At 43.7% G+C, this 12039-nt stretch overlaps 1 protein-coding gene and 1 long non-coding RNA gene across 2 annotated transcripts; both read right to left on the bottom strand.

Annotated features, from left to right (window-relative positions):
* Window positions 1-990: 990 nt before the first annotated feature.
* On the bottom strand, window positions 991-3922 carry LOC123043949 (uncharacterized). Its single transcript, XM_044466564.1, has 3 exons — window positions 3720-3922; window positions 3542-3622; window positions 991-3423 (listed from the first exon to the last, which is right to left on the bottom strand). Exons 1-3 carry the CDS (start codon window positions 3870-3872, stop codon window positions 1174-1176), a joined length of 2484 nt encoding a protein of 827 aa, XP_044322499.1. The 5' UTR covers window positions 3873-3922; the 3' UTR covers window positions 991-1173.
* Window positions 3923-6848: 2926 nt separating this feature from the next.
* On the bottom strand, window positions 6849-10185 carry LOC123040855 (uncharacterized). The gene is made up of 5 exons (XR_006418293.1): window positions 9895-10185; window positions 8811-8921; window positions 8402-8455; window positions 7740-7815; window positions 6849-7237 (listed from the first exon to the last, which is right to left on the bottom strand). It is a non-coding gene; the product is annotated as an uncharacterized lncRNA (long non-coding RNA).
* Window positions 10186-12039: the final 1854 nt, after the last annotated feature.

The raw sequence follows: 12039 nt of genomic DNA, 5'->3' as shown, positions 1-12039 counted from the left end.
GGCGGCGACTACGACACCTTCAGCAAGTTCTTCGACCTGTAGGCGCGGCAGCAACGTTTTTTTTTTCTTCCTTTTAGTACATTATGTTTTCATTATGCAAAAAGACAATGGAACGCCTAAATATCGCCGAATCTATGTCGTGTTTGCCGAATTTTGGCCGAGTATGTTTTTAAAAATATTTACAAAAGGGCGTCTGGGGGCGGCGGCTGGGAACCTGATCGCCCCCACGCCGAAAATATCGCCGGTTCGCCCCCAAGCGGCGCTTTTTTCTAGCCCCTGGGGGGCGAACAGCTGGAGATGCTCTTAGACACTGCAACCAGGACAGAACTAAAGGGCAAAATTTAGATAAATAAAAAAAATGACTACCGCGGGGAGTATCTATAAATTTGTTATATGAAAATTGTAAGGAAGGAAAAAACAATTTCATGATACACATAATTTGGCCACAACAATACTACCAGAGAGAAACATTCTGAAGCCAATGGTAACAAAAAGAAGGCAAGGATTTTGAACCCTGAACGTCTGTGTCTGCACCTGAAAACAAGCAAAGGTATCTGTATGATGTCAAAAAAAAAGCACAAGCTGTCTGTAACAGCACATGAAACTGAAACTGGTCTTGCACAGCTTCTCAGATACCAAAACAACGTGCACCCTACTCTACTTCCATCTTCAGCCATCTCACATGTCACGTAGGTTGCCACTACCCTTACAGAATCTTACTACTTACATAGTTTGTAATCCTGAGCAGTGCGTGCTCAGAGAAACTTCAACTGCTGGCAGTAAATGGTTGCTTGATATACTAAGATTACTGGAGTCTATCAAGTGCTTCTACTGAGAATTTCATAAACTGAAATGGCATGCATGTCACACTATCAGCAAAGAAGTGGTGTCTTCCCGGAGGATTTGACACTTGAGCATACAAGAGTTTCAAGAAAGCACAAACCAAGCAAGAAATTCAGAAACCAAACTGCAACCTACTAGTAGCAAAGATATAAGAACTTTGGTTTCCAGTGCAACATGGAAGCACTACGAATAATAACAGAGGTTCAGAGTTTGCCTGGGATAGCTTAACTACAACGGCTAACGCACGCTAAGCGTCCAAAATATGAAGAACTTGAGAGTTTGACAGGTGAGATTAGAATCTCAAATCTGGCTAGGTTCTTCTGAGTGTGTCTAGGCTTCATCATTGCCTGCAACTGATCCATCTTCAGTTCTGCGCTGTTGCTCTTCCTCGATCACGGCAGTTTGTACGCAGTCCAGCGACAGACAAACAGGAAGGCCACACTCCAATCTTTTGTCTGGGATCCAAGTTGTTGTTTCACCTTCAAATGGTATGATACCTCTGAAGCAATGTGGTATGATATCTCTGTAGTCGTGTGAGAACTTATTGAATTTTTGCCTCCAGGTCCTACCGAGATAGGGCAGGCTGTAGTATGGGGACATGTATGTGGCAGTGCTAACCCCAATCTCACAACAGACCGCAATGACATGAGAGCAAGGCTTGTGAAGTACCTGTGGCTTGCCACATGAACAGGTGGCAGTTTTTTGAATTGTGCATCCTTTAGACTTATTAATGCCGACGATATAGTCCGTCTTCAGGTGAACAGTCACCTCCCTCTTCCTTCCCTTGACTGTAAATTTTCGATCAACCACCTTACCAAGATAATTCTTTTCATCGGCGTATGTGTACATAAGTCTATGCGTCTCGGATTTCTGCATTTTGGAATTCAGGTCAACCTGGACATGTTCAGGGAAGTTAATTATTGGGTTGCCGATCGCTTTGTTTGCTGCGACACTTGAGTTTTTGAAGTACTCTACCAAACGCAGGAATGTCACCTCCACTATCGCACTGAGCGGAAGGCATGTTATCCCTTTCAATACAGGGTCGTTCTTATATGCATCAGTTGTATCACTGCCCATGATGCCATACCTTGCTCCATCTCGATCGTATGCCAGTGACCACTTCTCCTTTGGTTTCGGACCGATCCAGTCAGAGAACTTTGTTATCTTTCTGTTGCTGTCATCGGCATGATCTCCTTCCTTCACATCCCCAACTGAATCATGTTGATTGCGCGGGCTTTGCACCTCAAGCTCTGCCACATCATGCTCGACTGATTTCTGCTGCATTTCCCCACTACCATCATGTTCTTTCTCCGCCATATATGTGGATGTCAGCTCGTCTAGCTCCTTCCAGATTTTGCCAAACTTATGGCGTCGCTTCTGCTGGCAAAGTTTCTTGAACATCATCACCAGCTTCTTGTCGCCAAAATATGCAAAGAAATTTTCAGCAAGGTCTTCCATGCACCACCGGCTTTCTGCTTTACGCCACTGTCGCTCACGGGAATTCAGAAGGTCCTCCACAGCATCAATCAACTCCTTTTTGTAGTCGTGTATGATGCACACATCAGACTGATGCACCACTGCTCGCTCCAAATTCCTAAGAAACCACAGCCAGCTTTCCTTGGTCTCATTCTCGACAACAGCACATGCTACTGGAATGGAGAAATCATTAGCATCTGATGCTACAGCAGTCAACAGCATCCCTTGATATTTCCCGCATAGTGGTGTGCCCTTGATGCATAGCACAGGGCGACAGGTACAGAAGGCCTGTAAGCACGGTCCAAATGCCCAAAACATACGCTGGAGGACTCGAAAATCTTTACACCCTGCAACCACCGCATCCTTGATGTCAACAAAAGTACCAGGGTTTTTACGTGCTATTTCCTTGAGTAACCTCGGGGCAAAGTTGTGTGAATCATAAAAGGTTCCAAATTTACTCTCCAGAGCAAACTGTTTTGCTCTCCACGCCTCAACAGGACTAATCTGCTCACCATAGTGACGCGTGAGATAATCTGCAATTTCCTCAGCTGTCATTGTTGGGTCTTCCACAAGGGCACCAAAGCTGAAGCGACCCGTCAGGCTTTTCGTGCCGGGCAAAACAACCGTCGCCAGTTGAGAATAATCGGCATTTACAGCTTTGAGCAAAATGTGGTAGTGCTTGATCTCAGAAGATTGCACATACAACATGAACTTCTGCGTCACATTCCTTTTTCTCTTCAATTTATTGGCAAAGGAACTCCAGCATTTGTCAGTCCTAAAATAATGTATGTCCCACGGGTAGTACTCCAAAGAACAGTCTGGTTCGGAGGACTCGTCGTCAGTGAGGTCCCTTTTGTGCTGTTTGAAGAATCCCTTGATATCAAGATCTTGTGTTTCTGGATGGAGCCGGAACAGCTTGAAGACCCAGAGCTGTAGATCCACCAATGACATGGACTGTGGCTGCAGCGGTAGCTCGCCGATGACATGCGCACACTTATTCTCTACAAAGAGGTCTGAGCAATCTTCAACTAAATCATTGCCTTCCACGCTGAGAAACTCTTTTGTGAGTCCATAGTACACAGGCATCTGAATCGGCTCTTCAACCTACACCACCAAACAATGCACAACACAGATGCAACAGATTCAGACGAATCAAACTACAAACCTACTGTAGATTGCAGTTGCAGGGGGGAGGGGGGACGGGTACAGTGAAACTACAGACCTGCGGCTTGCGAGGCTTCCTGGGAGTCTTCCCCGTCGCCATAGCCGGGGCCTTCCGCTTCCTCGCGCCGGCGTCAGTACCCTGCGAGATTAAGACACACGGAATTGAACAAAACGGGCGGTGGCGGAGAACTCATCGAGTGGTACCCGGAGGGCGGAGGGCGGAGGGGAGAGCGTACCAGGTGGGAGGCGGGGAGCGCGTCGGTGCCGGCGAGGTATGGGTCCGCAGCGACATCGGTGGCAGCGCGTGGTTCCTCCATGGCCGGCTTCGCCGGAGTAGGGTTGCCGCCGTCGGGGCCGAGGTCGGCGTAAGTTTCCATCTGTGCGCGCATTTGGGGAACGCGAAGAGAGTTTTCCCTCGCTTCTGCACCTTTTCCCTCCATTTTCTCGCCAGGTCCGCGGTTCCACTTCCGCGGTTGTACCTGGACTGGGCTGGAGGCTCTGCGTCAAGTGGATGAGGCTAAATTCCCATGTGCTGTTGGGCTGTCACCCCCCACGGATAAATAAAAGAAATCCGCTCTCCAGAAAAGAGAACCTCTCAATAAAACAGCAGACCCCCGAAAGAAACAGGAAAAAAATCAAGTTCCAAATCAAAATCATTTGGGAGGTATGAAAACTATTTTTAAAATCCAGCAATGAATACACTGGCAAAAAAGTGCAACATTCATCATTATCATGCCATATTACCCCTGAAGCAACTATTTGGAGGTAACATCCCTGCATGCCTTCCATACAATTGTGATATTTAGGTTCTCAACATTTTTTTTTCCAAAATGGCAGAATTTCTGCATTCATTGAAAAGAAAGGGGAACTCAGATTGCTCAGTTGATTATGAAAAATCAGGCGAAAACCATAACAACCGGCTGAGTGGCACACATAAAAACCTCACGCACACCATTCCAAAGAGGGTCTCGCCAGGACATCACATAGATGCCATTGTCATCACCCCTCCCCTAGAGGCATCATTCCCATACCTAAACTCTAAGCAAACGAGATTAGGGCATCTCCACTGTTGACACCCAAGCTGGACAATGTATCCGTCTATGGACCGGTGGAGACCGTCTACAGGCACTGATATGAGAGTCGGCCCAGGTACAGTCAATTCGAAATTCAAATCTTCCTGATCACATAGCGTGCGCTAGATCACACAGTACCCGACCAGAACCAAAAAGAGACAAGTATGAATAGTTTTTACATGCCCGGTCACAAAAGAATATCAGTCCATCAGTCCGTGCAAAAAACGCCCTGCCGGACCGACCATCTAAGCCTCATCGCTCACTTTGTCGCCGATCATGCAATCTCAACCTTCTTCTTTTTGAGCATGACCTTCTTGCCTTCGAGTGTTATCTTCTTGTCGGTCGCCGCCATCAATATGTTAAACCTCTTGGTCTTCCATGCCACCTTGACGTTGGAGCGTTTGACGTATGCCACCTCTTTCTTGGACAAGATGTCCTCGAATCTCTTCGTCATCGTGGTCGCTACCCATTCTCGCTTCGCCTTCTCCTTCCCCCGCTTCTTTCCCGGAACCCTCTTCTAACCTTCTTGGTTGACTCTTTTGTTGGTTCGATTGGATCACGGGTTTCTTCCTCAGCACATATGCTGGCGGTCTTGGCAATGAATAGATCCCACTTGGGTTGCACATTCAACTTCAACCAACAATGCATGACGATCAAGTTCATCTTCTCTAACTTCAAGAAAACATTGCATCCACAAGAAGGCTGCAAAAAATCATTATCAAATGACCAATAGAACAATGCATATCCGGCTAAATAATCAACACAATCACACAACAATTCATATCCGGGCAAACGGCCAATACAACAATGCATATCCGGCCAAATGATGAACACACCAATGCATGTCCGGCCAAATGATCAACACAACAATGCATATTCGGCGAAATGACCAGCAGAACAATGCTTATCCGACCAGATGATCAACACATATTAACAACTTACCTGCTCGGAGATTTGTGCACCACTTGGCCACCGGTTGAAGAGTTGCCTCAAGTGGTCGCAATACTTGGACACGACCTCTTGCATGATGTACCATCGATGTTTGTTGTGGATGAGCCTATCAAAATAGGGTTCGAAATGCTCATGAAACCAAGTGTGAAAATTGGCCCAAAATGTAGCACTTTTACTTCGTCCCATGGATCAAATTGATGTTAGTTGCCAACCATGTATCGCACAACGACTTGTCCACCCGCATGTTAAAGCTTTCTCCTATGCCTTTCTTCTTTCGATCCGCATCAAATTCATCCGAATCATCGGTGTCGTCGTCCTCCTCCTGCGGTCTGGTGGGTGATACGTATCAAATGTATCTATATTTTTTGATTGTTTAATACTGCTATATTATCATTTCTATATATTTCTAATAGAAATTTATATTTTTTTATGTACTAACCTATTAATTTAGTGTCCAATGCCAGTTCATGTTTCTTGCTTGTTTTTAATTTCGCAAAAATTCAATATCCATAGAGGCCAAAATACGTTGTCAATTTAACATGATTTTTTCGGCAACAAGAAGCACCGAAAGCTTCGGGAAGCGTTGAGTGGACCCGCCAGTCACCCACAAAGGCCACCTGGTGCGGCCAGGGGGTGGCCGTGTCACCTGAGCTTGTGGGCCCCTGGTTACCACCTTGACCTGATTCCACCGCCATAATTCCCTTCAAATGTTGAAACCATTTGTCGTTCCTCCAGAAGAATTTTATCGCCGAGTCTCTATTCCGAAGAGATCCCATTTGGAGCACTATTCCAGAGCCCTGTCGGAGAGAGAAGCCATTGAAGGAGGCCTCTTCATCAACTTTGTTGCCTCCATGATCATGTGTGTGTAGTTTCTTCAGGACCTACGAATCCATTGTAGTGCCTAGATGGTGCTCTCTCTCTCTCTCTCTCTCTCTCTCTCTCTCTTGGATCTTCAATACCTATTCCCCTTCTTTCTTGTGTGATTGAAATCAATCTGATGTAATTTTGCGATATGTTTGTTGGGACATGATGAATTGTGTGTTTATGATCAGATTGTTCACTAAATCTATTTGAATCTCTTGAATTTTTTTATACTAGTAAACATACACATGCAACGCACATCTTAACTAATATTATTATTCTCTGGCAAGCATCTATTCCAAGTTTGTTCTCACAAAATGGTTATACGCATTCTTATATGTGAAAACATAAAACAAAAGCATTATGCTTAAACACACAAACAAAAGCACATATCACTGCTAGTTCCATTCTCATTGAAAAAGGGGTGTATATTCGCACTAAATTGCTCCAATGTCTCCATCCCAGTAACACACCGGATTATTTTATTCAAGGCCTTGGGCATAGCTACGATATTAGCCTCAGCCTTGGATTTGAATATCTTTAGCTCAATAATATCTTGTCCAACTTTGGCGTGCAAGGTCAGCTATAAACTGGGGAATCAACACATGTTCTCTTTAATTTACAAGGCTACAAGTTACACTCAAAGTGAACACGGCTCAATTGTATGAGAAAGGGGGCACCTGACCCACCCAAAGAGTTATATGTGTTTTAGTAGAAACTTCAAAACACAAACATCATCTGCATAGTTTGCACTCCATAGTACTAACAAGATTGACTTGTTGAAGGCTGGAGCAGAGCACCTGAATCTGGCTTAGAATGCACGTTCCCTCTGAGCACTAGTGGGCTAATCCTTCCACAAGTGCAATCACCTGAACATATATTTGTTCATGCTATTAAAGACATAAAAGAAGAACACAACTGGCAAGGATTTGAGAGCTATAAAACCTTCTTTTTGCCAACATACATTACTTGAATGGAAAGCAATGGCGCTTCGGTTATCAAGAATGAGACGAGGAAGCGAGTAAAAAAGAAGAACATAACCTATCACAATTTAAAAATAACACTACATGTTCTTTGGTGGAAACCATTTGCACAATGTTGGCAAATGACTATGAGCAATAACATGTCGTATAATTCAGCCCAACTAAAAGGCACTGTCTTGTAGAAGTATATATTGTCCAATTATTGGATTATATGTGATATTGACGGAACCACAAATGATAGGTTGTGTGTGTGAAATGGTCAAAATTCAGATTGTATGACCAAGCAATTTTTTTATTACCAGTTTCTGAGCCTTAAAGATGACACTCATGCAGAGTTATTACTAAAGAATTTAAATATTGTTGGAAGTTTGAGATTCGGAATTTATACCTGTACAATACAGAACTACATCAACAGGGTCAGACGTCAACAAGGAACCAATATAGAATTCAGCTCCTCCAATTTCCTAGACGAACGTATATGGAATACAAGAGAGTAGTTATAACTACATGACCATGGAGTTAAGGAAATGATACAAAGATTGCTAGAAACAAACTACGGAACCCTGAATATCATAAGGTAAGCAATTTAGCTCCTCTAGCATTATATCCATCACTGTGATAGTTCTCACCTTATTGTTGTTGGCCCTAGCTAGGAATGTCGTTCACGCTTACTCAAACCAGAAAGCTGATTTCTTCAAAAGAAAACTAATTTGCAGGCAGTTGAGTGTGTGTTTCAAGGAGCCTTTGTTGCTGCGTGTGTACTGTATGAGCACCCAAGTGCATGTTATTATTGTTACATGGTTCTCGTACCTGCAGATGCTAATGGGGCCCGCTCATTACAATTGGTCATGGGAATCTTACGAACTGACAACATGCTATTAAATTAGTTAGAAGTCATTTGTGACCAATGCTATGAGATAAACTGATCAAAATAAGACAGAGCAATAGTTGATTAACAGTACTTGCATACTAGAAGTGGCGAGAAGTAAAACATATCTTGGAATAGGAAATGAGACTGGAAGTTAGGTAACAAATAAGAAAACAACTTACATGCTATCGGCACATGTCATGCTCTGTATTATCTCATTTCACTCCCGAAGCTAGCTGCAGAATAAGAAAAAATAGAGAAAAATAGAAGGATGAGCAATGCAGTCTATATCATGACACGTATAATCTAAACCTCAGATTAGGTTGCCCAAACATAATCTGAACTTTAGTTTGTCGTATATAGTTGAAAATATGCAAATGAGCAGTGTAGACTTTACAAAAGTATTGTCCTCGCTAAAATAAACGGTTATATGAAATAAATCAGTAAGATTTAATAGTACTCTTTTTCTTTCTAACCATAACCATGTTTAGCTGAAAGGTCTATGCTAACAATATAAGCATTAATTTAGAGAATGGCCGAATGGCCATGCGTTGTAGCAGTTTAAAAAGCATATTATTGTAGCATGTCAACCTGCACACGCTGCCCAGCTTGCTGTACTTGGTCCACGACATGCCCTTGGCTCTGCTGTGTAACAAACTGAGCTTTACCTCAACACCACAAACAGACATGCTCATGTTCAGCCTACAATTAAATTTTGGAATTAAGAAATGTGACATTTTAGGGCAAAAATATCATAGCCTACCAAACATAAACTACAATGTAGCATATCAACATCATCTGCCTCCCAGAAGCATTTAAAAGCAACTCAAATTGAATTTTGGTGTTGGATCTGATTACCTTAGATCATCTGGAACGGCACGGTCCGTAATCAAGAAAGATGGCAATGTAAAATAAATTATTATCGAATCTGACTTGAGATAGTAGACTAACTTAGTGGCATTTCATCAAGGACTATCATTAATCACGCAGTTCATTATCACAAAAAAGAGGGCCAGTTGTCTATTAGAATGCACATGGGAGAATATATTGAAGCAGAAATAGAATGTATGGCTGCATGTCTCAGTACATAATATAATGTTGAAACAATATATAAACTATGAACTTATCATAATGTAGAAAATATGGAACGTAGCATTACATGAGGTATTTTCACGGAGAAAAATGGGTACCCATGTGATAATTCTAACTGACATGATACTTTGAAATTTCTGCCATATACTTATTCACATGAGCATGGGAATCAGAGCATGTAAATGTGGTGAACCACAAATGATAGGTTGTCTATGTGAAATGCTAAAATTTCAGATTGTATGACCAAAAATGTTTATATGTTGAAACCGGAAGCACGGCTTCCGGTTTATATGTTGTAGACACTGAACTTTGTATCTACTACCCGTGACAAAGTTGCATCCTTTCTATCTATGATCCAGAAAAAAAATAGCTTCCTTTCTGAGTAGAAAAAAACATAAATTCTTCCAATTCCATGAGCCAGGGCAGCTGCACTCTTCCAATTTGTCTCTACAAAACTGTTCCAGCTGGAGCGGGCCACCATATCAAAAATGGATTTAGAAGAGTTATAACAATGGCAATACAATCAGTGCAGAGCAGAACAACACACAAGTCAAGATTTGGTGGAGAGGGGAAGGGACCGTACCATGAAAACCAGAGGGAGGCTGAGGTCCGGCCTCTCGTCGAGGCCTAGGTCCAGCAGCTCGTCAAGGCGGAGGTCCTGTGGCTCGGCCACGATGTCCCAGTACAAATTGCCTTCGTCTCCGCCGCCGGCGTCCTGGGCGGCGCGACCACCAAAGCTAGGAAAATTCATGTGATAGTTCATATGCTAGAAAATTCTAAAAAAATAGAAGACACGATTATGGAGAAACACCGAACAGCAATATGAAATTTTAAAGCACACCACCAACTAAAATTGCCTCTTCAAGTTTCTTGGTACAAGCCTAAAATTATCACAAGAAGATAATAATGGTGAGTGTGTGCATCTTTTTCTGCTTTCAAGCTTGGTGGTGTTTTTCTAAGCCTGCTTCCAATTTTTGCATGCTAAACAGTCCAATCAAGTAACTGAACTGTCCTAATTCCTTAGCATAGTGGGCCAGTTCGCTTAGATGGTCAGACAACACATCCTGGATACCAGTAAAGATCTTAAGTGCCTTTTGTTTGTTCAGTTGATCTATGGATGCGGTGAGGTTACTGTAGATGATATCCAACTTTGAAGGAAGGTCAGCTCTAAAAGGGTCCACCACCGGCCTATATGCAACACCTAGCTTTATCTCCTCCTGCTATTTCTGAATACAGTGTAGTACTATCACGGCTACAGTTTACCAATTCTGGTCACAGAGCACAAGCTAGGTGTGTAAATAATGCATTGATATATTGTTCGAACTAACAGAAAGTGCTACCGTGGGGATGGAAAATGAGGTAAAAAACTGAACCTGCTTTTAACTGCTGGTCAATAATGAACTCCTTCAGGTTATAGCACAAACTTGAAAGGCTGGAACAAATGGCCTACTTTCTAGAAACAGAGAAACACAATAAGGGGATATAGAAGTGATAAAAGGTAAACACCCAACACCAGCAAACATTTTGTACAAACTCGTTGTATAATCAGTACCACTGATAGCTCATCCTTAGATCCTAAACCTTCTGGAAAAAACTCAAATTCCAGAGAAGAATGTTGTATCTAGGTAAATATTTATGGTGGAATTCCTATTAAATGTTGCTCTGCTCCAGTAAAGCTAATGGTAGCTACACCAGAACATCCTGCACTAAAATGACCTCTCTGAGGTATAAACTATACGATGCCACGGAAAGAAATGAATGCAGCAGCTAGCTAGAAAGAAAGTGAGCAAAACTCTATACATGCACTAAAAAGACTTTATGTGAGGGAGAATATTACTTGTGTATGTCAGATTCAGGAATGCAACACTGATGCTTGTGATCCCTGCTAGCTCATCTAAAATTGAAGTAACCTGCTCAAAAGAAAAGTGGGAAAGTCAACATACATATAATCAAGACCATAGTTGTCCTGCCCAAGTGAGACTTTCCAAAAATCTCAGCCAGTTCATGAAACCAGGACAAGATCTTTACATATACACCGATTTTGCAATCACAAGCATGAACTTCTCTTGTGTGCAAGCATCATATCTCAGGCAATACCATCAATTTCGGAAATTATTGAACTACTATTTTGCCCTCTTTGGAGTCTGGACACAACCACATCTTTCTCCCTCGTGCTTCATCAGTCCATCCAATTGACGGTTCATCAGACTCTAAGGTAGCTAGTCTACAGATTAGGAATAGTTGAGCTTCAGAACGCAAGGCAAACTTACTTGCTTGAGGACCGGGGGCGGCGGGGCGGAGGCCAAGCTGAGTGGGAGCGCGACGGGCGGCTCCGGCGGCGAGCGGATCCAGGGGCGGGGTGGCTCTGGCGGCGACCTGCGGCGAAGGGCGACCAACGGCGTCTCCGGCTATAGCGGCGACCCGCAGCGGCTCATGCAGCGAGCGGCGAGCGGCTCCCGCTGCGGCTTCCACGGCCGGCGGCTCCAGCGGCGAGCGGCTCCTACGGCGGCTCCCGCGGCGAAGCGCGGCTAACGGCTGCCGGAGTTTGCGGGGCGGCGAACGGCGCGGGAGGAGGAGGGGGAGGTCGTGCGCGTAGGGCGAGAGTCGTGCAAAGAGGGAGGTTGTGCGGGCAGGGGTGAGAGTCGTGCGATCGGTTTTGTCTTTTTTTTACGGCGGGGCTGGGTTATCAATCGATGACTTGTTAGTGGCTTGATGCGTGGTTTGCAGT

This window comes from Triticum aestivum, chromosome 2B, assembly GCF_018294505.1.
Source record: "Triticum aestivum cultivar Chinese Spring chromosome 2B, IWGSC CS RefSeq v2.1, whole genome shotgun sequence".
NCBI classification, from domain to species: Eukaryota; Viridiplantae; Streptophyta; class Magnoliopsida; order Poales; family Poaceae; genus Triticum; species Triticum aestivum.
The sequence above is the reverse complement of the archived record's forward strand: the minus strand, read 5'-3'. Positions and strand labels throughout refer to the sequence as shown.

Coding starts and splice junctions, on each gene's coding strand:
- LOC123043949 (XM_044466564.1), bottom strand. CDS start 3,872: ATGCGCGCACAGATGGAAACTTACGCCGACCTCGGCCCCGACGGCGGC. Junction 3,623..3,719: donor CGCTCCCCGCCTCCCACCTG/GTACGCTCTCCC, acceptor TTAATCTCGCAG/GGTACTGACGCCGGCGCGAG. Junction 3,424..3,541: donor GGAAGCCTCGCAAGCCGCAG/GTCTGTAGTTTC, acceptor TTGGTGGTGTAG/GTTGAAGAGCCGATTCAGAT.